Below are 27,771 nucleotides of genomic sequence, written 5' to 3'. Positions count from 1 at the left end.
ATGGTCAGAGGAAATTCCACCCTGGTGACTGAATTTGTTCTCTTGGGATTAACAGATCGTCCAGAGCTTCAGCCCATCCTCTTTGTGCTATTTCTGGGTGTGTACCTCACCACCCTCTTGGGCAACCTGGGCCTGATATTATTGATCAGGCTGGACTCTCACCTTCACACACCCATGTACTTCTTCCTCACTAATTTGGCCTTTGTAGACGTGTGCTACACCTCAAATGCCACCCCGCAGATGTTGAGTAATTTCTTGTCAGAGAAGAAGACCATCACCTTTGCTGGCTGCTTTACACAGTGTTACATTTTCATCGCACTTCTCCTCACTGAGTTTTACATGTTGGCAGCAATGGCCTATGACCGCTATGTGGCCATATGTAACCCTTTGCACTATAATATGAAAATGTCCAGGCGCGTTTGCATCTGCTTGGCCACATTTCCTTATGTCTATGGCTTCTCAGACGGGCTCTTGCAGGCCATCCTGACCTTCCGCTTGAGCTTCTGTAGATCCAATGTCATCAACCACTTCTACTGTGCTGACCCACCACTCATTAAGCTTTCTTGCTCCGATACTTATGTCAAAGAGCATGCCATGCTCATATCAGCTGGCTTCAACCTCTCCAACTCCCTCTGCATCATCCTGGTGTCCTACACCTTCATTATTGCTGCCATCCTCCGGATCAAATCAGCAGAGGGAAGGCACAAGGCATTCTCCACCTGTGGTTCCCACATGATGGCTGTGACCCTGTTTTATGGGACACTCTTCTGCATGTATGTAAGACCACCTACAGACAAGACTGTTGAGGAATCCAAAATCATAGCTGTCTTCTACACCTTTGTAAGTCCACTGCTTAATCCACTGATATACAGTCTACGGAACAAAGATGTAAAGCGAGCCTTGAAGAATGTCCTCAGAAGAAATATGGTCACTAAGATGGAACTGCCTCCAGTTTCCGGTAAATCATAAGTGAACCTTTGGCTCAAATATCTTTGCATCATGATGATGTATTTTGATATTTTCTATGAATATGTCTCAAATGTCTCAGCTAAAAATCTCAAGTCTGTAAAAAATGAGTTTCACTTATTAATCTAGGCTCTTGTCCCCCAACATGTGCTCCACAGATCAGCAGCAACAACATCACCTTGGGGTTTATTCGAAATTTAGCACCACATTCTGCACTTAGATCCACTACATCCAAATCTGGGTTTTGATTACATTATAGGTGATTTGTAAGCATATTAAATTTGAGAAGCACTGCTCTAAGAGAAAATTCCTACTTAATATGTCATAGGACTTTCCTGTGTTCTTATTGTTTACAACAATAAACAGGATAAAGATGCTCTTAGCTCAGTTCCTTGGATTTATTTTATTCCTATTACCGTCTATCTTTTGGGACTAGGAGTCTTTATGAAGCATCTTTTTGTACTTCTCTGACCTACTAAGTAAAGCTAAAACCACGAGTCACGAGATTGATTCCTGTTTCTTGTGAATGTGCTTTTAGAAAAGGTCAGTAAAGGAATGGGAAGAGAGGAATATAGCTTTTTTTTTTTTTTTTTTTTTTTTTTTTTTCCCTGCTTCAGAGTTTGTGGATCTTGTCTGTGGCCTCTGAACTATAGGGAATGACTTCTTCCTTCTGACCTGCAAGGCTGAATTTACACACTCAGGTCTAAGAAAAGAAAGAATACTTTCTGTGTCACTTGAATTTTAAAAATTGAAAATTTCTTGGCATTATCATTTATCTTCTTTTCCAGAAGATTTTTAAGTGAAGGTTTAGATTATTGATTTGAGTTTCACTTCTTTTCTCAGATAAATGTTTATACAGTTTACCTAAACATGACTTTAGTTGAAAACCACTAAATTCAGTACTTTTTACATTCAGTTTGCAAAATATTCTTATTTTTCCCAATGCGGCCTTCTTTAGCCTATAGGCCATTCAGAAGACCATGCTTAATTACCATGTATTTGGAATTTCAGAAGATATTTCATTGTTATTTATTTGTCATTTAATTTTGTTGTCTGAGAGCATATGCCTTATGATTTGAATCTTGGAAATTTACTAAATCTAGTGCTTTTTTCTAGCTCTATTGAGATATAATTGACATATAACATTGTAGCGGCTTAAGGTGTACAATTTGATGATTTAATACACGTATATGTTGTGAAATGATTATCAAAAGACTATGAGTTAACACATGAATTGTGTCATATAAGCATGATTTGTTTGTATGTAGTGGTGGTAGTGGTGGAAACACTGAAGATCTATTCTCTTAGAACTTTCCAGGATACAGGACAGTATTGTTAACTATAGTCACCATGTAATACATTAGATTCCCCAGAGCTTATTCATCTTATACCTGAAGACTTGTTGCCTTTGACCAACATCTCCCCATTTCTCACGTCCCCAGCCCTGCCACCCAGCATTGTACTGTTTCTGTGATTCTGACATTTTTAGATTCCACATAAAAGTTAAATCATATAGTCTTAGTCTCTCTGACTTATTTCACTTAACCTAATACCCTCAAGGCTCATCCATGCTGACACCAATGGCAATTTACACTTCTTAATGATGGGATAATCTTCCATTGTATATCATCTGTGTTCCTTCATCTGCAAATGGACACTTGTTTCCATGACTTGACTACTGTGATTAATGCTGCAGTGCATGTGAGGGTGCAGACATCTCTACAAGTTCATGATTTCATTTCCTCTGGATATAGCCCCAGAAAGAGGGCTTACTGGATCACATCATAGTTCTATTTTTGATTTTTTGAGCAAGTTCCCTACTGTTTCCATACTGACTGTACTGATTTACATTTCCATCAGCAAATGCACGTGTTGCTTTTTCTCCATGTCTTTTCCAGAACTTGTTATCTTTCATCTTTTTGATAATAGCCATATTAATAGCTGCAAAGTTATAGCTCACTGTGGCTTTCATTTGCATTTCTCTGAAGCACTTTTTCATTACCTGTCAGTTATTTGCATGTTTTCTTGGGAAAATTTTATTCAGATCCCTTGTCCACTTCTTAATTAGTTCTTTGTTTTTTGTATTGAGTTGTATAATTCTTTATATATTTTGGACCTTAACCTCTTCTTGCATATAATGTTTGCAGATATTGTCTCCCAATCCATAGGTTGTGTTTTCATTTTGTTGATTGTTTCTTTTGCTGTGCAGAAGCTTTTAAATTCAATATGGTCTAATTTTCCTTTTGTTGCTTGTGCTTTTGGTGTCATTTACAGAGAACCATTGCCAAGATCAATGTCAAATAACCTATTTCCTATGGCAGGTCTTAGATTTAAGTCCTTAATTCATTTCAAGTTAATCTGTCTGTGTGTGGGATAAGATAGAGATCCAATGTAATTGTTTGGCATGTGGTTATCCAGTTTTCCCATCGCCACTCACTGAAGAAACTATCCTTTCCACATTGAGTATTTTTGACTCCCTTGTCAAATATCAGTTGACCTTACATGCATGGGTTTATTTCTAAGCTCACAATTCTGTTTCATTGGTCTATGTGTCTGTCCCCCCGCCCCCCGGTTTGTTTGTTTTGTTTTATTTTATGCCAGTACCATGCTGTTTTCATTATTATAGCTTTGTAGAATAATATGAAACTAGGAAGTGTGATACCTCTGGCTTTGTCCTTTCTCATGTTTGTCTTGGCTATTTGAGGTCTTTTTGCGGTTCCATATGAATTTTAGGACTTTTTTTTTTTTTTTTGACTGGTATTGAACTCACAGATGAGTTTTGGGAGTATGGACATTTTAACAATTTTAACTTTCTTTGACTCCATAAATCCTTGGTATTTATTTATTTATTTATTTTTTCAATTTCTTTAAACAAAGACTTGTTTTTAATTTACAGATCTTTATGTATTTAAAAAAGTATTTATTTATTTGACAGAGAGATCACAATTAGGCAGAGAGGCAGGCAGAGAGAGAGGGGGGAAGTTGGCTTCCTGCCAAGCAGAGAGCCCAATGTGGGCTCGATTCCAGGACCCTGAGATCATGACCTGAACTGAAAGCAAAGGCTTAACCCACTGAGCCATCACCCAGGCGCCCCAAGATCTTTATGTTTTGGTTAAATTTGTTCCTAAGTATTTTATTTTTCTTCATGTTATTTTAAAAGGGATTTTTTTCTTTATTTCTTCATCATATACCATTGTTATTACTATATAAAGCTGTAGCTTGGGTGCCTGGATGGCTCTGTTGTTTAAGCAACTGCCTTTGGCTGAGGTCATGATCCTGGAGTCCTGGGATCAAGTCCCACATCAGGCTCCCTGCTCAGCAGGGAGTTTGCTTCTCTCCCATACTCTCTCTCATTCTCTCTCTCTCAAAAAAAAATAAATAAAATCTAAAAAAAATAAAGATGTAACTTATTTTTGCATTGTAATTTTTCATTCTGCATAAACTTACTGATTCATTTATTCTAACAGTTGTTTGATACTGTTTTTAGGGTTTTCTGTGTATAAGATCATATCATCTGTAGAGACAATTTTACTTTTTTCTTTCTGACTTCCAGTATTATGTTGAATAAGAGTGGCGATAGTGGTCACCTTTGTCTAATTTCTGACCATAGAGAACTTTCAAGTTTTTACCATGAAGTATGATATTAGTTGTAGGCTTGTCAAATATAGATTCTATTATATTCATGTAGGCTTTTTCTATACCCAATTTGTTTAGAGTTTTTAGGATAGGACGTGAGTATTGTAAAATACATTTTATGCATTTATTGAGATGATCATATAATTTTAATATTTTATTCTATTAATGGATACATCTTTTCTTCACAAATAACAAACCCCTATAGACAAAGTGTACTATATAATAGATAATGGGTACAAATGAATTTGAATTTTGCTTTTAAAGTTTGATATGTGTAATTTGAACAAGGGTTTTAACTTCTTTTATCCTTAGCTTACTTTTGTTTGATAATAATAATAAAATATTTTAGGTTTTTAAAAATATTACTTTATTATTGTGTAATTTACATGCAATAAAATGTGTCCATTTTAAGCACAACTCAATGTGTTTTGACAAATGTGTATATCTCTATAACTGCAACCACAATTGATACATAGAACATTTCATCACTTACAATACATTTTTTTATCCCTTTGCTGACAGTTACTTTCTCACATACCTAGCTTTTGATAATCACAATGTACTTTCCTAACTTATTTTTATTTATTATTTCTTAAATATTATTTATTAAATATCATTTATTATATAAATATTTAAATTTATATTTCGTATAAATGGAATGAAACTATATACAGTATATGTGTGTATATTCTTGGACTAAGCAAAATATTTCTGAGAATCATCTAGTTGTTCTATGAATCCATAATTTGATATATTTTCTATTAATGAATAGGATTGCATTTTTAAAATTTACCTCAATGTTTATCCACCCATCCATTATTGGAATCTGAGTCGTTTCATTAAGTATCAGACTTGTCTTCAGTGTCAGTCTTAACAAAGGAGTGATTTCAAGTGCAAACTAAGATTCTCCCACCAACCTGAAATAAATTCACATGGAACTGAGGTGATTCAATTAAAAACCATGACTTTCTATCTTCTTATGTAAAAACTGCTTTTTCTTTCTTCCTCAACTGATCAAATCACCATGGATATAAAGTCATCACCTCTGAGATACCTTGCTAGACTTTTGTAGGCAGAACTGATCATTTTCCATACGAATGTTCCTATTCTACTTTGTAACTAAAATTTTGGGTGCATTTCTGCTATATTCAATAATAGGGCCAAAAAATTAAATTAGGTTGTGACGTTGGAATGGGTAATTAGAAGATAATAATAAGTTTAGGGATCTTCAGCAAACCACAGAGCACTTGCCCTGTAATGTAGGAAGCTTCTCCTCAGCTCTCATGTGCTTCCATGCTAGAATGCAAGCCATGCAGAGTCGGATTATACTGATCTTGAAGAAGAATTTCATGATTTTGTAATTAGTGCAACATGTGTCAATTTAAAAATGCGATGTCATCCAAAGGCATTGGTAGGTGAAATACGGCTCTATTTCTTCAGTAAATTCACTCAAAATTTATGTATGGAGCCCTTAGGATGTTTGAGTCCCTGTGCTAAGTATTGTGTATAGAGTGAATATAAAATGTCAGTCTCTGATCCTCTCGGAATTCATGGCGTGGAAGGAAAGACAAATCTTGAACCAACAGACATTCCATTTACAATTAGCATTGTAATGAATGCCATAAAGGAACTGAACAAGGTCACATAAGTGAGAATAGTAACTGTGGTGAGGAGGCTTAATGAGGTGGAGGAATTCCTCTCTCAGAAATTGACATGGAGGCTGCCGTCTAAAGTATGAGCAGGCATGAACCCTAGGACGTTTGGAAGAAGTGGTATTCAAAGCAGGGACACGGCTTACCAGAAATTTCTGAATTTGCAAAAAATTTGGTCATGAGACCAGCACGGCTAGACCAGTGAATGAGGGAGAGATTGACAGAGAACATAGAGGAAGATGATATTCGGAACTTTGATTTCAATACATCATTTGCCGAATGTGCCACAACTGAAGACTTCACAGTTGGACTAAGGACTATGAGCACATGGACTGTAACATTTTATCTTTGTATTTCTTCAATGAGTGGATAATTGCACACTTGGTAAATGGTAAGAAAAGAGAGACGTACTATTTTCACATATAGCGTGTTTGTTTTCACTTGTGGGCCGATGAACAACTTGTTGTTAAATGATATGTTCACCAAGTTTTTCATGAAATATTATCTTCTAACACCGGGACTTGACATCTTGAATGAAATCTGCTGTGGCTCATTATGATATCTTATCCTAATGGTTTTACTCACTGGGTTTAATAACCTTACCTCGTTAATCTAGATATCAAAGTCCTTTCAGCAAACGTTCATTCAATAGCAACTATGTGGACAAAACACAATTTAGACTAGGGAAAATCACAAAACATAAATCCCATGGATTATATTATTATTTTATGTCTTTATTAATTGTCCTTTTACCTAACTAGAATAAATGGTGATCCATAACGCAAAGACTCCATGAGAATAAACTTCTGATCACTCAAAGCAATCAGCTCAAAATGATCACAAACTGGGGGTGCCTGGGAGGCTCAGTTGTTTAAACATCCAGCTCTTGATTTTGGCTCAGATCGTGATCTCAGGGTCATGATCCCAGGATTCTGAGATCCAGCCCCACCATGGGACCTGTGCTCAGCAGGGAGTCTGCTGCAGATTTTCTATTTCTCCCCCGCTTTTCTTCTGCCCTTTCCCCACCACATGATTCTTTCTCCCTCTCTCAAAATAACTAAATATATCTTTAAAAAAAATTACTACTAACTGATGCAAACACATTGTGAAAAATCCCAAGACTCTAATTAGTTATCTACATAAATAACTATTTCCCTGGAGTTTTCTCTTTTAGTAATACTGAAATTATTTATTCAGGGTAGGTAAAAATATTTTAGGAATAAGAGTTTCAAATTACAGTTTGGGTATAAATCACTCCCAGGAACTCATCCCTTGGACCACTAGTTCTCTGAGTCTTTCCTGGGGTCAGGTAGGAATGACAGCTCTGACTTCTATACCTGCACTTTCTCTTCTTGTTTCAGTTTTGGATTTTAATCAGGAAGAGTTAGGTGACAACAAAAGCAACTTTATTTCTTGGCTAGTTAGAAGGAGTTGGTGTGTATTTTTTTTAAATTATTCACTAGAAAACATAAAAGTCTCATTGGAATTATGTGTTTACACTGATCATTTTACTTTAAAAATATTGTTCTCCCCAGTCATTCAATAATTTAACACACACTGAATAAGCATATTAGACGAAGCACCTGATAATCTCGTAATTTTGCAAAATAGTATCTGTTGAATGAATACCCTCCCAAAAAACTTAAATCATTGAAAAGAGAGGGATCAGGAATTGTTATACTCATTCTGGAAAAAATAAAGCTCTTATAGAACTTAATAAATCTTTTAAAAAATTATTTGAGAGAGAACTTTTGGGGAAAATTTATATTAACTAAGAGACACATGGCTAGTAATGAGTGTAGGATTTGTAACTACATAAATGCTGAGTCAGAATGTTATCAATGATGGACATTTTAGAATTTATTTAGTCAAAGTCCTGATATTGAATAAATGGGTACTGAAGTCCAAATAAGGAAACTCACTATAACAAGATAAAAAAAAAAATGTTTTCTAAATGAAGACTCAAAAGAGTTTTTACTGATAGTATTCGTTGGTATGAAGCCATCCTGTGTAACATGATCCAAAATTTAGGTTCATTCATTGTAATCAGGTAATGTACCTTGCTCTTAAATTTGTGAGACTTTGGAATGGAAACTGAAGAGGAAGATGCTGGAGTTCATTATAGTGGAGGAGACAAAGAAGATGCTCCTTCTGGAAAATTAATATTCACACGAGATGATTGACAGCTCCACCAACTAACTGACTTGTTTGCCTGTTTCTTCATTTCCTACCTTAAAATATTACTATTTTTCCAGATATTCCTGAACATTTATCTATCTATATGACCCATTGAGGTGTCTGTATGCTGGATTACTGATCCTATACTTCAATAATCCTTATTTCTCTTGTCTGTGGGCCTTTCCTTGGCTTCAGTTATCTCCTAGTCTCACACTCAATCCATCTTATAAAACAACAAAATGGTGACTTTATGCACATGGAATAGTTCCTATGTATAACGGCAGCTCAACCTTACCTGCTCCTTTGGACATGTGCATTTTAACTGGACCCTGAAGAGGGCAAACTTTTCCCCAAATGAACATTTCAACATGCAGAGTGTCAGGAACCAGTGATAACTTACAGAAATGAGCTTTGCACTTTGATTTTAAGTGGGAGAATAGGAAATTCTCAGAACTCCACATTTTTACCATATATTCATCATGTTTACTAATTTACCACATATGGCATGATTTTTTTGCTCAATAATCCCTACTAAATTACAAAGTAATGTTTTGTTTTCTTGCATTTTTATGTAATAAAAATACATATGCATATCCACATCCTTGTGAATCAACTTCAAGTGGGCATGGAAAAATCTGTGTAGTCTATTATTTTGTTTATCTATGAGCATTCCAATCCAGAGAAAAGCAGATTTACATTATTGAGGCAGTGAAACCTTATGCTTAATTTTATTTTCATTACATTTTTTTAAAATAAAGGACACAGATTTTTAAAAAATCATTGCTACTTACATTGACTTCTAATTACCCAGAAGTTTCCAATTGGACGCCGATGTCGTAAGGAGACACTTGTTTAGGAGGATGTCTGGTTCCCTTCTTCACTGAAATTTAATTATTTTTCTCGGTGATATTTCTCATACAGGCAGCAAAATATGCATGAGAGACCTCTCCAATAATTCAGTATGAATTAGACGCCGATGTCGTAAGCAGACACTTGTTTAGGAGGATATCTGGTTCCCTTCTTCACTGAAATTTAATTATTTTTCTCGGTGATATTTCTCATACAGGCAGCAAAATATGCATGAGAGATATCTCTAATAATTCAATATGAATTACTTGGCACTCTACGTTGAAATAGGAGTTAAAAAATCAGAGTTGTGGAGGATAAATTTGCTACTCCTTGAATAACTATCAAATAAATGAACCATCTTTCTTTCCACTACGGGGCATCCTGGGTCCAGTAAACTTAAAGAGGAAGCTATCTAAGGCAGTTCCCACTATCTACAAAATTTTGTTTATAGAAATAGAAATAACATTCAGTTGAATTTCTAGCAAGTCTCCCAAAATCATTCAGGGACTTATTTCCAGTGGAAAAAGGCTTTAGTTCTAAAGCAGCAAATTTGAATTTACCATTGAGGTTTACCAAAGAGATTTAAATTTGCCAACAATATTTGTCAAATACACATTTCCGATCTCAAATGTCTTCATTTTTTTGAGATATTGAGAATCATGTTCTCAGATACTTTTGGCCTTCATAAAATTTGAATCAGGCAAGAAACTCAGATTGATTTTGGAAATTAGAGTCATGGATGGCAAGATAGGGTTATAAAAAGACGGGAAGCGCTACTAGGGAGGCATGATTTTAAAAGAAAATGTAGTAGTTTCAACACAAAAAAGTTAAAATATGTATAAATTATATACGAGTACTTAAAATATTTGGAACATAGTTTTATCCACATATATGTAAATTATTATATACTTTATCCCAAACACTTAATAAGCAACCATTATTATTTGTTTGATATGATATAATGTGCAAATAGATGCTCGTGCTTAGTTAGGGTCCTGCTGTAGAGAATATGCGTTTGGCAGTAGAAAAGTCCTGTGCTCACCTGCAATTGATAGAGCTCTGTTGTCACATTGAATTCTATAGCCCTGGGAGCGCTTAGATGTTTTTCTGCTTGTTTCTATTCCTTCCCGTTTATAGAGTTCCTCTTCCATGCTCAGTAGTCCTTCAAACAGTTTTTTCTTTTTTCTTTTTTTTTTTTTTTTTGAGACCATGAGTCAATGATAAATTCAAACGTGCTTTAATAGTGTACCAGGGGCACTACTGAAGGAAGGTGTTTTCCAAATAGTGCTAAATAGGTCTTACATCCCTGTATTTTGTGTTGCTGCTGAGGTGCAAGGATTCTAGCAATCTCTGGTACTCAGTGTGGAATTAGGGATTCTAAGAGAACACTCAAGATGCTCCAGGCCCTTTGAACTAGTAAGCTTGGGAAAGGCTGCACGTTCTTGCCCATCCTCAAAGCTTCACAATGCACTGTGGGCATATAAAAGGCTCTGAGATCTGAGATTCCCTGCAATCCAGAAACCCATTTTCCTTTTCTTTTGCAAAACTCAGCATTTTTTTTAAATAAAAATCATTTTATTAAAAATCAATGCACCACAAACATTTCTTCGTTGGTTCGTTTCATTGTGAGCATATTAATTCATCGAGTCATTCAGATAGGATGATTTTTCTTCAAATACTTAATCTTCTTATGAAAAAGAAAGTATAGTTTTTCCTCTCTTTTCATCTTTCCTTTTTATCCTGGTCATTTCCTAAAAGTATATCTTTTTTTTTTGTAATTTTATTTTTTTCAGTGTTCCAAGATTCATTGTTTATGTGTCACACCCAGTGCTCCATGCAATACGTGCCCTCCTTAATACCTGTCACCTGGCTTGCCCATCCCTCCACCCCTCTCCCCTCCAAAACCCTCAGTTTGTTGCTCAGAGTCCATAGTCTCTCGTGGTTTGTCTCCCTCTTTGATTTACCCCAACTATTTCTCCTCTCCATCTCCGTATGTCTTCCATGTTATTCCTTATGTTCCACAAGTAAGTGAAACCATATGATAATTGACTCTCTCTGCTTGACTTATTTCTCTCAGCATTTTTCCAACTTAATTTCACCATAGACCTATTTTGTTGCCTGATATCCAGTTATTCTGCTGCACATAGTTTTGAAAATACTAATCTAAAAATCCAGGTGTCAGCAAATTTAAGATTTGTGGGGACCTCATTTGCAATTGTTCTTGCTCTATATGACTTGTAGCATTCTTCTAAAGGTAAAATAAAACAGAATAGCCTAATTGCTTTGTAAACCAGAAGTGGGTATGTGTATGGAAAAAAGTACTGTAATCAGAATGTAGTCTTTTCTTCCTAAATTGTAGAACGTGGTTGGTTGCTAAACTATTTAAGGGGAATTGAAGCAGACAAGTTAAATTCCATCTTCCCTTTATATATATATTTAAAGATTTTATTTATTTATTTGACACAGAGAGAGAGAGAGATCACAAGGAGGCAGAGAGGCAGCCAGAGAGAAAGAGGGGGAAGCAGGCTCTCCACTGAGCAGAGAACCTTATGCTGGGCTCAATCCCAGGACCCTGAGATCATAACTTGAGCTAAAGGCAGAAGGTTAATCCACTGAGCCACCTAGGCACCCCTCTCCTTTATGTTTTATTGTCTTTATTAGTTGTAAATGTAATATTATGGCCAAGCAGGTGCTAGCATTTAGGGCATAGTTATACAGACTATACAGATGTAAAGATTAGATGAATCTCATAATGCCATCAAAATGGAAGATTTACCTGTGAAAGTGAATATTTTCCAAGTGGAGTCATATTTCTGGTGAGTGAGGAAAAGCCCTTTTGCTATTTATACAAATCCAGATTCTCAAATTAGAGTGATTTTCTTCTCAACGGCCAAAGTTGTAGACTTAAGCCCTGCAAATTACTTCCACTTCAAATTAACAGGGAATGTTGGTTCCAACCCATCGCCATAATTTAGGTGTGGTGGATATAGACCCACACACACCCTCAGATATATATCCTAAAGATATGCTACCGTGTAGATTTCAGGAGTCATCATACTTTTTGGCTTGGGATAAGGACTTTAGTTTGACTGCTTACCACTTCGTAAATGTTTTATTTGGAACAATAGAAGACCCATCTCTGCATCTATGTGCAATATCTTTGATTTCTCTGACAAGCCTCCTATCTCTGTATGTAGACACCCTCTGAAAGTCCTCCCTTCTCTTGCCTTTCTAGAAACTTAGTTATCCAGCAAGTTCTGGTTAAGCGTTATCAATCTTTGATGCTATCCTGATTTCTGAACACATTTACTATGTTCAAATATTTATTATCGAGCCCATTATAACCTTAATTTCCTCTTCATATGCCTCCTTTACCATGAAGATACCAACCAGTGCTCTCCTGAGAAGCACTGTTACCCACTACCTCGTCTGCCTAAACATCACTGAGCCAAAGTAGCTAACTTTGGAGGGTACTTGCTTCCATCTTCAGGAACAGCTCAGATACTAGAATAGAAATACAGTTGGTGACACTGGCATTGAATGATGTTACTATTTGCATCTCAGTCTTACAGGCTTTTTTTGTGGTACTCTGGTAAGGATAAGTTTACAAATGGAAGTATTTGCCAACATTGCATGTGGTAAGTTTCACATTACATAATGAATTCTGATACCTGTTTAAATTTGGAACTCTTAAGCTCTTGGAACATGGAGCCCACATCACTGTATAGTAACCTGAGTGGCTGCTGGCTCTTTGATTCACTTCTGCTCACCTTCAGACCCAGCCCACGTCACTCATTCTTATTATCCAAATGGCTCCCAGAGTCATTTGAGTTCTGATCCCTTATCTTACTTAGTCTATCAATTTAAAAATAGCACAGGAAAACACAAAGAATCCATGACCCAAATACATTCTCCAGACTCCTGGAAAAATTATTCATCATTTAATTTTAAATTATAATTCATATTATAATGAACTGATAATTTTATCTAAAAGCATAATGCTTTTGTTATAATTAGTATCACCTGAACTCTGTGCTAAGAATAATTCTATCTCTCCCAATTGATTTTTGCTTTATAATTTCTGGGCATTGTAATTCTATAGTGAAGAAATTGAACTATTTACATAATGCTGCTAAAAAGTTTAGAGTCCAATTTGTGTTGTTTCAGTAGCACACACATGCAACTATGCTGTAAACTTAAATGCTTTCTAAGATAAATTTTAAAAAATGGATAAGCAAACAATTCTATAATCTTAAGTTTTGGCCACTTCTCTTCCCCCCAATACCCACATCTCCCTTTCTTGATTCATACAAGTGCTTCAGAATGAATGTCCCTACTTTAGTAATTTATATTGGGCTTTGTTATTTTCAAATTTGGGATCTTTATCTTTGGTCTGCTTGCATAGGAATACCACATTTCCCTGTATTTTATTGATAGAGCAGCAAAACAGGTTCCAGAGAATTTCCTTCAAACCGCTATAATTTGGGGCTCTTTCATACAGCCAGTAGGGGGTGTAAGTCTCAAAAGTTGAGCTTCTAAATATGCAAACACTGTTGACTGTTGAGTGTTTTCAAACACATGTCACCATTTTGTCTGGCACCATTCCCAGGATCAATGATGAAGCCTAAGTGACAACTGGCCATTTAATCCTTTTGTAGACACACTTTTTTGTCATAAGGCCCCCCATTCCAGAACAGGCTGCGTCACAGGGTCTGTTGTCTTGGGAATCATCTGCACATTACACACCCAGCTCAAAAGGGCTCCGACCTTCTTAAAATTCTCAGCTCTTCCAACTGCAAACACTGATACTGTTTTGTGTGAGGATGATAGAGAGTGTGAGAATGGAGAATAAGAGAGAGAGAGAAATATATAATGGATTTCTCACTCACTCTTACTTTATTTTATTTGTCTAAGTGAACACTGCTGGCCGCTAAGAAAATGGTCAAAGGAAATTCCACCCTGGTGACTGAATTTGTTCTCTTGCGATTAACAGATCGTCCAGAGCTTCAGCCCGTCCTCTTTGTGCTGTTTCTGGTGATCTCTTTGATCACCATCGGGGGGAATCTTGGGATGTTGGTATTGATCAGGATAGATTTACGCCTCCATACCCCCATGTACTACTTTCTTGCCAGTTTGTCTTGCTTGGATTTGTGCTATTCCACGAATGTGACTCCCAAGATGTTGGTGAACTTCTTATCAGAGAAGAAAACCATTTTCTATGTTGCTTGTTTAGTCCAGTGTTATTTCTTCATTGCCATGGTTATTACTGAATATTACATGCTAGACGTAATGGCTTATGATAGATACATGGCCATCTGTAATCCTTTGCTTTACAGCAGCAAGATGTCCATAGGGGTATGTATTCGCCTGATTGTTGGTCCATATGTCTATGGGTTCCTTAGTGGTCTGATGGAAACCATGTGGACCTACCACTTGACCTTCTGTGACTCCAATATTGTTAATCACTTCTACTGTGCTGATCCTCCTCTTATCCAGCTCTCCTGCTCTGACACTTTCATTAAGGAGACATCCATGTTTGTGGTAGCAGGATTTAACCTCTCCAACTCCCTCCTTACAATCCTCATCTCCTATATCTTCATACTCATCGCCATCCTGAGGATGCAGTCTGCTGAAGGCAGGCACAAAGCTTTTTCCACCTGTGGGTCCCATCTGGTGGCAGTGACTGTATTTTATGGGACACTGTTCTGCATGTATGTTAGACCTCCCACGGACAAGTCAGTGGAACAGTCTAAAGTTATTGCTGTTTTCTACACTTTTATAAGCCCTATGTTGAACCCCATCATTATAGTCTGAGGAACAAGAATGTGAAACAAGCTTTTTGGAAACTGATCAGAAAAAATGTACTTTTGAAGTAAAATTACAATGTATCTTTCTTTATAAATTAAATAAAAGCTATATTCATAAGAACTGGATCCAACTTTAACTGCATTTACAGTAAAGTTATTTTAAATCTTTAATGAAAAGCTAAAATTTAATGACAAAACATTCAAGACATAGGTACAGGAGATTTATAGTTTTACAGGTGATGTGTGAGTGTGTATCGAGTGTGCAAAGGGTTGGAGGTTGGATATGTAGGTATAATGGATAATTTCTCTTAAACACTTTTACATCGTTTGTTACTTTCACACTATAAAAATTATACATTCTTATAGTAAAATATTTAATCTCTATAGAAGAGTCCAAAGTAAAAGATTTTTCCCTTTTTCTTCTCCCTCCCTGATCTTCCACTGTCTCCTTTTAAGGTTACTATTATTAACAGTTTCTTATGTTTGTGGAAAATTTCTCTGCATCTACAAAGCAGTGTATGGCTATATATGCACACACACATACACACACACACATTTGCCAATACACACGTTGACTGTTAGGAGCTAACTTTTAGTAGTTTGTAATTCTGTAGCATTTGCTATGCAGTGGTTTCCACTGCATGGTCTAGAGCAATGTGACCATAACCACTGATTGAGACTTGCTGTCACCTCTGGTAGAAAAAAGTCAAGATATCAGCTCCATGTCCATACCTGATGTCCATTTATTCCTCCCTGCTTATAAGAATCATTTTTAATAAGACACTTTCTTCCTTCTGCCATAACAGTACACACAAATTTCCAATTAGTTTTTAGATATTAACTCCTGAAGCAGGCAACGGATGTCTTTTACAAAAACACGTGGTTTGCCTCAAAAGAAATTGTGACTCTGTGGAGTTTATCTGTGACATCACAGACTCTTAGGCTCTGCAGTTTTCATGCTTTCCTTCATCTTTGCCTGTTAACATATTTTCAGGATGGGACAGAATTTTTTTTAAATTTTTTTGGTAACGTAATGCTAATTTTATCCACAAAAGTTGCCCTTTGTCACAATTAGGTACTATATATCTAACTTTAGATTTCAACATTGTGACTTATTTGTAAATATTTTGATGCTAAAGAATTCAAAAGACAAGTTAATTTTAAGATGTTAACATTTCAGGTGACTTTGCAGCTACAAAGCATAAGCAGAGTTGATGAAATGTTTACAGAGTAATAAGCCAAGTACTGATCCATTACCAAAGATTCCCCAAGGAGCTCTAGGATTGTATAGTTTTGTAGAGTTCATGAAACTGTAAAGAGAAGAATCAATACAATTTGTTAAGTGCTGCAATATAAGAAAATGAAATTGCTAATGCAACAGAGGAAAGAAGGAATGCATTCTAAGGTGAAGTTGGTCTCATATGATTGTACAAGAAGAGAACTTGTTCATCCTTTGTGCACCTGCTCCAGCATACTCAAAGCTACTAGTACAACGTGATGTCAGAACAGGCAGGTTTGAACAAAATAAGTATTAGACGTGATTTGTGATCACATATGTACATGTTACTTTCAATGAAAAAGGAAAAGCCACAGAACTGTAATTAGTCACTCACCCTTGGACACATATTTCTCAGTTGTATTTCAAAGCTTCTTTTCTACCCAAGAGCTTATTTCTTTTCAATGTTTTCTACAAGGTAACATTTTCATATTTACTGATTCTCTGTTATTCCACATAATTATTGCAACTTTTCTATTACTAGATATTGTTCTTTAAGTATTTTTTATTTTAAAAGTCAAATTGTCGGGGCATCTGGGTGTCTCAATGGGTTAAGCATCTGCCTTCAGTTCAAGTCATGATCCCAGAGTCCTGGGATGTGCCCTGCATCAGGCTTCCTGCTTAGTGGGAGTCTGCTTCCACCTCTCCTCCTTGCTTGTGCTCTCTTGCTATCTCGTCACTGTCTCTCTCTCTCTCAAATAAATAAATAAATAAAAATCTTAAAAAAAAAATAAAGGAAAGTCAAATTGTCTGCGAATGCTGGTAAAATGCACATCTATACAAATTGTTATTTTTGTAAATTTTAACATTCAATTAATAGCGCGTTGGATTTTACTTAAACAAATACCCAGGATCTATTGCTGTTTAAGCACACACACATATACAATTATACAGAAGTAGCTCCCTTATTTTTCCAGTATTCTAATTTCAGGGTCCATGTCTGTAATTTTACAGACTAGCTTGGCAGTAAATGAAGCTTTCTTAATGATTGCAGCATAGAAAAAAATTAAGCAAACTTCCATTTTGAACGTGAACAAAGTACCTCCAGTTTGCATATGTCAGAGAATGTCTTTGAATGAACCAACAAAGGACTTTGTGGAAATATATGAGCTATAAGCTAACAATATTGTTCAGAAATACCTGTGACCATGATGCCATTGACATTTATGATTGGTATTAGCAATATGAAGCCATAGTTTTGGCCACATGTATGAACATCTAAAATAAAAAGGGATTTCACTAAGTGCCTTCATGAATTGGTTGGTTGTTAGGAATTACACCATAGAAAGTCTATTTTTTAGTTCATATTGTGCTGTGCTGGAGATTGAGTAAGTATGTGCTTCTGCAGTGCTTTGTGTATTAATGATTTGAGTTCCCTTATTAATGAAAACATCTCCCATGAGGAATTTTAAGAACAAGCTCTTAAGCTCTTGCTCTTCTTCTTTTAAAATTGATCTTGCTGGATTCTAGATTTATTGAACAAATTAAGCAAGGTGATATTGGAAGAATCTATGAGAAAACAGAGAATATTTTCCACACTTCCTTAAGGAACAATAATTATAAGATGTTTTATACTTTTCTTCCGACCTTTCTAAAAGGTCATGAATCCAATTGGTCATTTTCTCAGGAAATCTGATCCATGTGTACTTAAAAAAATTTAAAAAAATCCCAGGGAATGATAATGCTGTAAATCTAATATTTTTCTTCATATATCATATATTTCCTTGGAGTGATGGATATCTGAAGAATGTTAAGACTCTCACACTCATATACACACACATGAAGGGGAGAGAAGGGAATGATAATGTTCAGCAAAGTTCAGACACTGTTTTAACATATGTTGTTTCACTTAATCTGCCCATCAATATTATGATTATAGAATTGTCATACCATTTTAAAGTTGAGCAGAGACTCACAATTACTTGCTTACCTAAAATCACATAGCTGTGAAGAGAAGTCCAAATGTGTCTGGCTTTGACGTTTATTGTTTCTTTTTTCTACTATGATATGCTGTTTTCACTATACTTTTTTGAAGGGAAAAGCCATGGAATGGGTAAAACTATCATTTTCTGTATTCCAAAAATACTGTTGATCGGGTATTTGAAAACTGAATGCACACTGACCAATATAATCTACTATGAGAAAAGATCTTATTTTATAGTGTTTATAAAAATTCATATTTTTCAATAAAGTGAGCTTTGTAGTCAGATCCTGACTCCATCATTTATCAGCCAAATTAATAGTCATGAACATAAACTCTAGGTTCAGATTTATTGATCAAATTAATCTCTCTCTGCCTCAGTATTTTCTTTTGTAAGATAAATATATATAGTACTTTCTCATAGAAAAGCTGGGTAGAAAAATGGATTAATACCTATGTTGTGCACCTTAAACTAAGGTAACAGTGTGTGTCAACTATGCTTAAGTAAAAACATTTAAGAAATACCCATAAAGTATTTAGCACAATGTTCGATACATAGTATTCACTTAATAAAAGTGAACTGCTTTTTATTATTAACTAGAAAGTTCCTTCACCTATTTGAGACTTGGTTTACTCTCATAGCTTTCAATATTTTTCTGTTATTACTTTTATCATTCTTCAGATATAATGTCCTTATAGTTTTGGTTAATTAATTAATTCCTGCGTTCCACATCTTGTAAATACCACAAGGTCCTATCTAAAATTTGAAAGCAATTATTTCTCTGTTGTTCAACTTGGTACATTGTCTGTGCCCCCTTAAAAACTAGAAAGGTGATTGACAGATAATAGATGATAGATAGATAGATAGATAGATAGATAGATAGATAGATGATAGATAGATAGAAATTAGAGGATTCTTTCAAATTGGAAATTAGATCAGTTGTGGAAGGTGACAGCAATTAGAAAACATGACACACACTGATGGAATCTTAACTGTGTATGATTTACTCATGTACAATTAGTCAATCTGTTTTTATTTTCTCCAACAGAAGAATTCATCTGGCATGTTCAGGATAAATCAGACCAGAGAGAAGGAATTTATTCTCCTGGGGTGGACCAGTTATCCAGTGTGGCTGCTTTTCTTTTTTGTCTTGTTTCTAGTTATCTATATTCTCTTTCTTCTGGAAATCTTGAGCCTAACACTGTGGATCACATCCTCATACTATCTCTTTACTGATCTGCCAATCCCACATACTCTGGTTAACTTTTTATTTAAGAAGGTCATTTCCTTGGGGCGCCTGGGCGGCTCAGTGAGTTAAGCCGCTGCCTTCGGCTCAGGTCATGATCTCAGGGTCCTGGGATCAAGTCCCACATTGGGCTCTCTGCTCAGCAGGGAGCCTGCTTCCTCCTCTCTCTCTGCCTGCCTCTGCCTACTTGTGATCTCTGTCTGTCAAATAAATAAATAAAAATCTTAAAAAAAAAAAACCCATAAAATAGGAATCCTAACAGCACATCTTTAAAAAAAAAAAAAAAAGAAGAAGGTCATTTCCTTGATCAATTTATTTGAACAGTATAACATGCTCACTTTCCTGTTAACTCGATATTTTGTCTCTGATGCTATCTCTGACAATCACAGCCACATGATCATTTGCTCTTCATGTATTTACAGTATGAGATTCAAAGTGCTCTATATTTATATAGCTGCCATTGTCTATATATCAGTTTCATATAGATTTGTGTAACATCACAGTTGTTTTCTCAAGTGCTTGCAACATGGAAGATTATCATCATATCCAGCTGCTTTGTAGCTTCTGAAAAAAATTAGATTTTACTATAGACCAAATGGAAACTCCAGAACATGCTTAGGAGTATATGGGAGTCTCAAGTTATCACTTTTATGAGCAAATTTTCAATCTTTTCAGTCACTGTAAGCCAGAGAAACCTCTCTGCTTTTGAATTCTATTTTAGAATTACTCTGGGCAATGGCACCTCCTTGAAAAAATCAGTAGCAAAATTAAAACTGTATCTCTCTTATACACTTATATGTTGTGACTCTTCTTTTGAGCTATCAAATAATAAAGAGAAAGAATGTAATATTTGAAAATATGAGGAAATCTAAAGTTTAATTACTACACAAATCTTTTTTTTTTTTTCATAGCATGAAAAGTCACCAAATGAATAATGTGAAAAGCTTATATGGGTTGAATTTTTATTATGTAATGTATAAAAGTGTTTTCTGTTTGCCTTTCTTCAGGGAAAGTGATTTAATTTTTTTTTTTTTTTTTTTTTGAGTGAGAGAGAAAAAGAACATGAGCAGGGGTAGGGGCACAGGGAGAGAGAAAAAAATCTCAAATAGACCCCAAGCACAGCATGGAGCCCTGCATAGGGCTTGATCCCAGGACCCTGAGATCATGACCTGAGCTGAAATCAAGTGTTGGATGCTCAACTGACTGAGCCACCCAGGTGTCCTGGGGTTATGACACCTTTAAAATCATTACTTATTCTGATGATCTTGGATTGGAAAATCTGTTATAGTAAAATGGACTTTTTTCCTCCTAGAAGACTTCCTCCATTTAGTGACCTTATTGGTAATCTTCTCACACAAGCAAGACAATGTTGAGGACAAGTTACCTCTTGCTTTACACTTCAACTGATAGAAATATCTTAGTGATTTAAAAAAAAAAATCTTAAAAAAAAAAAAAGAAATATCTTAGTGTATCTGTGGTCACATGTTAATTTAACTCAGCTCAACAAAAAGTTATTGAGGCCTATCAAAGGCAAGGCCTGGGAGGTTTTAAAAATATATTTCCACTCCTTCTGAAGAGTGACACTTATTTATGGAGAAACTTCACAACTATTTTACCATAAGACTTGCTTCAATAAGGGAAACAGTTGAAGTATTTGTTTAAATTGTTTTCTGGGCACAGAGGAAGAGAAGTATCCATTCTGCTTAAGGCGATTAAGGTAGTTCTCCCACAGGAAGTAACCGTTGATCTGAGCTCTGGAAGGTGAGTAGAACTTCAAAGGGCAGAGAATGGGGAAAGTCATTTCCTGAAGAAGGAACCAGCTGGTCCAGGGAGGATAACTTGGTTGTACCTGGGACACCAGTCATGGATAAAAAAGTGAGAAAAGATGAGGTTGAATAGTAAACTAGATTAGATGAGGAGAGAAGGAATGCTTTGCTAATGTACTTAGATGAGGAAGCACGAACACTTCATAATCTTAGTGATATGAAGGAAATATGACTTCCAGTCATGACTCAGCATGTGACTTGGAGTCAAGAATTCTGTGAAGAGCAATAATCTTGTTTTAACCAAGGTAGAGGGAGACTGCATGACTGGACATGATCATTGTCAATCCAGCAAATCAGAGTCTTCTTCCAAAACCAAAATTTTTAGCTTTTTCCTTCCATCTTGAGATTGACTTTAGGAGAAATATTTGAACTGGCCATGAATTTATCTATTCCTATGTCCTTGCTACCTTCCTAGCACCCTATTTCCTTATGCACTTAGTGTTCTCCTGTGCATTTCCCTACTATCAAGATCCCAAAGTGCATGGGGCTAAATCGCTCCTTGTTCCCCAAGTTGCTGAGCAAAAGCTGAGTTTCATTAAGCTCTCAGGGGGAAAAAAGAAAAGAAGAAGCTTTCTAATGAAGTCATTTGCATATGATTTTCTCAATTTTATCAATATTGTGATATTCAAAGTGCAGAACATTTGAATTGGAAGTGACCTAGGATATACTGTAGTATACACTCATGCATTTTATTTTTTAAAGAAGATTATATTTATTTATTGAGAGAAAAAGAGAGAGAGAGAGAGAGAGAATGAGTGGGGGAGGGGTGGAGAGAGAGGGATAAGCAGACTCCACTGAGCATGGAACCTGATGTGGGACTCAATCCCAGGGCCCTGACATTCATGTGTTTTAAAGATGAAGAACTCAAAGAACAATAACTTGCCTAGCACTAAAGGACTAACCTTTTTTTTTTTTTTTTAAATAATTTTAATTATTTATTTGACAGACAGAGAGCACAAGTAGGCAGAGAGACAGGCAGAGAGGGGTGGGGGAAGCAGGTTCCCTGCTGAACAGAGAGTCCCATGTGGGGCTCAATCCCAGGACCCTGGGACCATGACTGGAGCTGAAGGCAGAGGCTTTAACCCACTGAGCCACTCAAGCACCCCAGGACTAACCTTTGTAAACAGAATTCCTCAGTGGAACTAAACCCACTTTACTTGGTTCTCTCTCTAGCCAAATGTTGTAATAAATGTATTAGAAATTGCTTCCATTAACCTAAAAAGCATGGGCATTTTTGAGGCATCGTTGTAGATGTTTAATCCCTTTGTGAAATGAGATGATGCTCAATCCACCTCATGAAACGACATGAGCTAAACGTGAGGAAAGCCACCAAGGTTAGTGGTTAAGGACAGAGAGCTGCAGTCAGATCTGCTTTCTCATCTTATCCTGGTCACTTAGTAGCTCTTTTATTTTGAGAAAAGTAATTATCTTTTCTAAGGCTCAGTTCCTTCAGCTGTGAAATAGTTTTAAGAATATTAACAAAAAAATCTAAAAAAAAAAAAAAAAACAAAAAGAAAAATAAATAAATAAAAAAGGGTAAAACTCTTAAAAAAAAAAAAAAGAATATTAACCTGATATTTTTAAATGAGTTTTTGAAAAAGTCTTACATGACAAAGGTTCAGTATGTCAAGTTTAATGAATTTAGTTACTTTATTAATCAAACATATGAAAAACACTTAAGCGCTAAGAAATTCAACAGCTAAACAAAGTACATCATGGCCTAGAAAAGTAAGGAATTGGAAGCACTATCCATCCTGTGAATTGGTGTCTCCAATTACTTTCATTTCCTCTCAGGCTTTTCTAAAGAACAAAAAACCAACAAAACAAACACACACACACAAAAACAATATAAAACAACCAAAAAAGGGGTCTAATATACCCCTTTTAATCAAAGGAATGTATGATTGCTGCAGTAATACCGTATGGTAGAATGTGCCTGTGCCACATCGGTGGGAAGGTGCAATTAATGAGTAACTAACTGGCTTTCTTTAGAGTGCAACTTGTTCTGCTGAGTCTCGGAGTCAGTGAGGGAGACAGGACCGAGCAATACGTGGTAAGTAGGCAGACACAGAAAGGAAGCGTACACTATTCCTAGCTCCCCTGTTGCTAATCCTTGAGTTGTCTTCAGGAAACTTTTAATTAGCAGAATTGATTGCTTCATCTTGATATTTTAAAAATACTATAGGGAAAAATAATCACCCTTATAAATACAAGAAACAATTCCCCTTCTTTATTTTTTGAAGGTGTACTGGTTTTCCAACTTCTTTGTAGGTAGGGCTGTTTATTTTGTGTTTTACGAGTGAGCAAAATGTTCTTATTTATACTTGGAATCCACTTTCTTATTTAGTAGGGATAAGTGCATGGTTAGAAATAGGTAAATGGCTACCTAGGCAAAAACTAGAGCTGGTCATATGAAAGATACCAATGTGCAAAATTGGGGAATATTTTATTTTTCTCAATAATAAACAAAGGGGTGGTAGACACTAAAATTTTCTTGTGATAGACTTACATGCCTCCCACATGGCCAGGTATTAACATGCATTCTAAGTTATAAAATCGTCAGAGAGCAATCATGGTGCAATATTTTCAATGTGAGAAAACTCAGGCTCATAAAGATTAAGATATCTGTCATCACAGAATAAATAGGCAGCACAGTTATATTTTTTCAAATTGAATCTGCCCAGTTGCAAAACCTGTGAGATGAACATCAGTATTAAGGATACTGGGAATATTTTAGCATAAAATCATTTTTTAAAGTTTGAAAAGCCCAAAGATACCTTAGCAGATTATTTTTACAGAAGACAGGAGGGGTGGAAAGGGCATGAATACATAGAAGGATGTAACATGATGTTTCACTGTTCTCCAGTAAAAGATGAGAAAAAGATTATGAGCCACCCTATACCTATATACAACAAATAACCATTTTTCTACCCCCTCTCTCTTTTTACAAACATTTACTTATTTATTTTAGAGAGAGAAAGTGCAGGGCAGAGAAGCAGAGGGAGACAGAGAAAGAATCTCAAGCAGACTCCACGCTGAGCACAGTGCCCAATGGGGAGCTTGATCTCACGATCCTGAGATTGCCACCGGAGCTGAAATCAAGAATCCGATGCGCAACCAACTGTGTCACCCAGGTGCTTCCAAATAACTACCTTTCTCTAGATGATGTTTCCTATTTTATGAAAAGCCTTTTAGCTTTGCAAAACATCTTAATGTATTCACTAGGTAACCATCAGTTTAGAGTTGAGCGCAAGGATAGGAGCCAGCAAAAGGTGGACCGCTCAGGAAAAATGGAGTTCCTGAGGTCATTCCAGGAGAGAAGTGGTAGAGCTGAGAAATATGAATAGGAAAGAAATTAGAGAAACCAGACCTGTGTTGGGAAGCTGGGGATTAAATGCTGTACAATAGTTCTGGAAAAAATCCTCTGTGGTTAGGGTGCAGGAGGACAGCTTAAAAAATACATATAACTAATTATATTGTTAAATTATTTTGTATTAAATAGTTTCCATCTGCTTTTGATAGAGTTGTGATGTGTGTGTGTGTGTGTGTGATCACGGAATGGATGCGGAGGAGGTCTATGACAAATTTAAAAGGTCTCAAGAGGCTTGTGATTATTTAAACACTGTCACCACAGTTTTTGTCATAAAATCATCTTTGGGCATAACCTCTGAGGAATTAATTAAATTCTAACTAATAATTATCACCTCATATAGTTTTTTCTTATACAGATAAAACTTTCTTTTTCCAAGAAGGATCTTGTTGATTGAGTGGAAAATAAAACTCAAAATTACATATAGATTTGCCTGGAGATCTATATTTCTGAATAGTTATTTTTTTTAAATTGTGGAAGCAAAAGTTTTTCAATGCATTTGGATTGGAATAATAAGGACTGATGTTTCCAACTCAGGGTTGTGTTTGACACAGATTTTAAGTAAGTTTGGTCCAACAAGAGTATAGATTCTAGACTGGCTGTACCTTAAAAACCTACAAGAAAGAAGTAGTGATGAATGCAAATCTGAAAACCAGGACAAGCTCTATAGAGACTTACAGTAATCTTGGGCACTGATCCTAGAGGTCTCAATTAGTTGGATAATGATTTCAACTCCTGCAACAGCAAAACAAATTAAGTTAGAAGTCCAACTCTCACTCCTATCAAATTCTGAGCTGGTATGTCAGTTGAGGTCGGCCACGATTTTTGTAGTCATGACTCACTCATTTTTCTGCCATCTCCTCTGTGGGTTCCCAGGTAGTTCAGCACTACGTCCACATGAACTGCCAGTAGGAAGGAGAAAAAAAGAAGGGAAGGGCAATCCTATGTCATAAAGGGATGGATTAGAAATTGTACACTTCTCTTTCACCACATTCTCTTGCCTAGAACAGACTCTTTGGTTGTAGAAAATCTAGTCTGAGAATAAACGAAGAGAAGGGAAGCTTTGTGGTTGTGCTCTTTTGTTTACTTTGGTCTTGCTTTGTTTTTGTTTGTTTGTTTTAAGTGCTGTTCTATAAAGACCCACTCTGGCTCCAAAGGCACTAACATGGATAGAGGAGAGGTACCGCTTCTAGCCCAGGCTCTGTCAAAGCCGTCTCTGCCTCAGGGCTGTCACTTTGCTCTTCCATCTGCTTTCTCAAATGTAGACAAACATACTGGACCAAGTCATTTCTATTATCTAATTCAGGTCTGATAGACTGAAAAATCAGCTTCTCTAAATGTATTGAATTGACTGGAAAATGTTAGGAGACTTTCTGAAAGCTTTCCTGTGCATTATACCTGTGGCCATACATGGTAAAATATTTACCATCATTCAACTTCTCAAAGATTTCTTTCCTTTCATAACCCCCTAAAGAACATCTAGTTTAAAGCAGGAAGTACTGATTTCTTTTATCTCACAAAGAATGAATTAAGATGCATCTCTAATGTATCACTTAGTTCCCTTTTACAAAGAACCTAAGGAATTAAAGTGGCATCTTCCGGAAGAAATCATTTGTTATCAGGAAAAGAACTTCTGGTACAAGATTCTCAACTTCTAATTAAGTTATCGGGTAAATTCATTTTTCAGTGGTGGATTTCTGTTTGTTTCTTGGTACCGATTGGCAAAATCTGGGGTGAAAAAAAGTAATGTGAGGTTAGGTAAAGTATTGAAAAATAGACAAAGTAGAAGTGCAGGTGGGTACGAAATATCCTGAAAGAATCCAAAAATGTAAGTAGACAAAGAGAAATAAGAGGATAATTAGCAAAGGAAAAGTCTTCAAGCCCACTAATGACTGGAACCCAGAAGTTTGCACTCACTAATGTTTAATTGGATACTGTTTCAAGTAAAATACTATTTCTAGTGTTCCCAGGGACAAAGAGTCATAGAAAAGGAAAGAAAAAACAGAAGAAAACGGTCCAAAATGATGTTCTAAGAAATGTGACTTTTTCTTTTGCCTTAAAAAAATTTTTCTTACTGATCGAATGTTCTCATTTCCCATTGAAGGAAACGATGAGAAACTTCACCTCAGTGACTGAGTTCATTCTCCTTGGACTGACCAGTCGCCTGGAACTGCAGATTGTCCTCTTCCTGCTGTTTCTGGCCATTTACATGGTCACGGTCGCAGGGAATGTTGGCATGATTGTCCTCATCCAGGTCAATGCCCGGCTCCACAAACCCATGTACTTTTTCCTGAGCCACTTGTCCTTTGTGGATCTGTGTTTCTCTTCCAACGTGACTCCCAAGATGCTGGCGATCTTCTTGTCGGAGAAGGAAACCATTTCCTATCCTGCTTGTCTGGTGCAGTGTTACTTCTTTATCGCCTTGGTCCACGTGGAGATGTACATCCTGGCTGCGATGGCCTTTGATCGGTATATGGCCATCTGCAACCCTCTGCTGTATGGCAGCAAGATGTCCAAGAGAGTGTGCACCACCCTCATCATGGGGTCTTACATGTATGGGGCACTCACAGGCCTCATGGAGACCATGTGGACATACAACCTTGCCTTCTGTGGCCCCAATGAAATTAACCACTTCTACTGTGCTGACCCACCACTAATTAAGCTGGCCTGTTCTGACACTTCCAACAAGGAGCTGTCGATGTTTGTTGTGGCTGGATGTAACCTTTCTTTTTCTCTGCTCATCATCCTGATTTCCTATCTTTATATTTTTCCTACTATCCTAAGAATTCGTTCCACAGAAGGCAGGCACAAAGCTTTCTCTACCTGTGGCTCCCATCTCACAGCTGTCACCATATTCTATGTGACCCTGTTCGTCATGTATCTCAGACGTCCCTCAAAGGAATCTGTGGAACAAGGTAAAATGGTAGCTGTGTTTTATACAACAGTCATCCCCATGTTGAACCCTATGATTTATAGCCTTAGGAATAAGGATGTGAAAGAAGCATTGACCAAAGAGTTGTTAAAAAAACAAAGATTTTCATAG

General features: G+C 36.3%; 2 protein-coding genes across 2 annotated transcripts; both read left to right on the top strand.

Annotated features, from left to right (window-relative positions):
* On the top strand, window positions 1-27,771 carry LOC309841302 (uncharacterized protein; the record flags this gene model as incomplete). The annotated part of the gene is made up of 5 exons (XM_082684191.1): window positions 1-958; window positions 2,235-2,295; window positions 21,213-21,293; window positions 23,351-23,411; window positions 26,833-27,771. The coding sequence occupies 5 exons, from the start codon at window positions 1-3 to the stop codon at window positions 27,769-27,771; spliced, it is 2,100 nt and encodes a 699-aa protein (XP_082540317.1).
* LOC309872989 (olfactory receptor 5M5) lies at window positions 14,220-15,095 on the top strand (the record flags this gene model as incomplete). The annotated part of the gene is made up of 1 exon (XM_082747958.1): window positions 14,220-15,095. The coding sequence occupies one exon, from the start codon at window positions 14,220-14,222 to the stop codon at window positions 15,093-15,095; it is 876 nt and encodes a 291-aa protein (XP_082604084.1).

This window comes from Mustela nivalis (assembly GCF_964662115.1).
Source record: "Mustela nivalis genome assembly, chromosome: 9".
NCBI lineage: Eukaryota > Metazoa > Chordata > Mammalia > Carnivora > Mustelidae > Mustela > Mustela nivalis.
The sequence above is the reverse complement of the archived record's forward strand: the minus strand, read 5'-3'. Positions and strand labels throughout refer to the sequence as shown.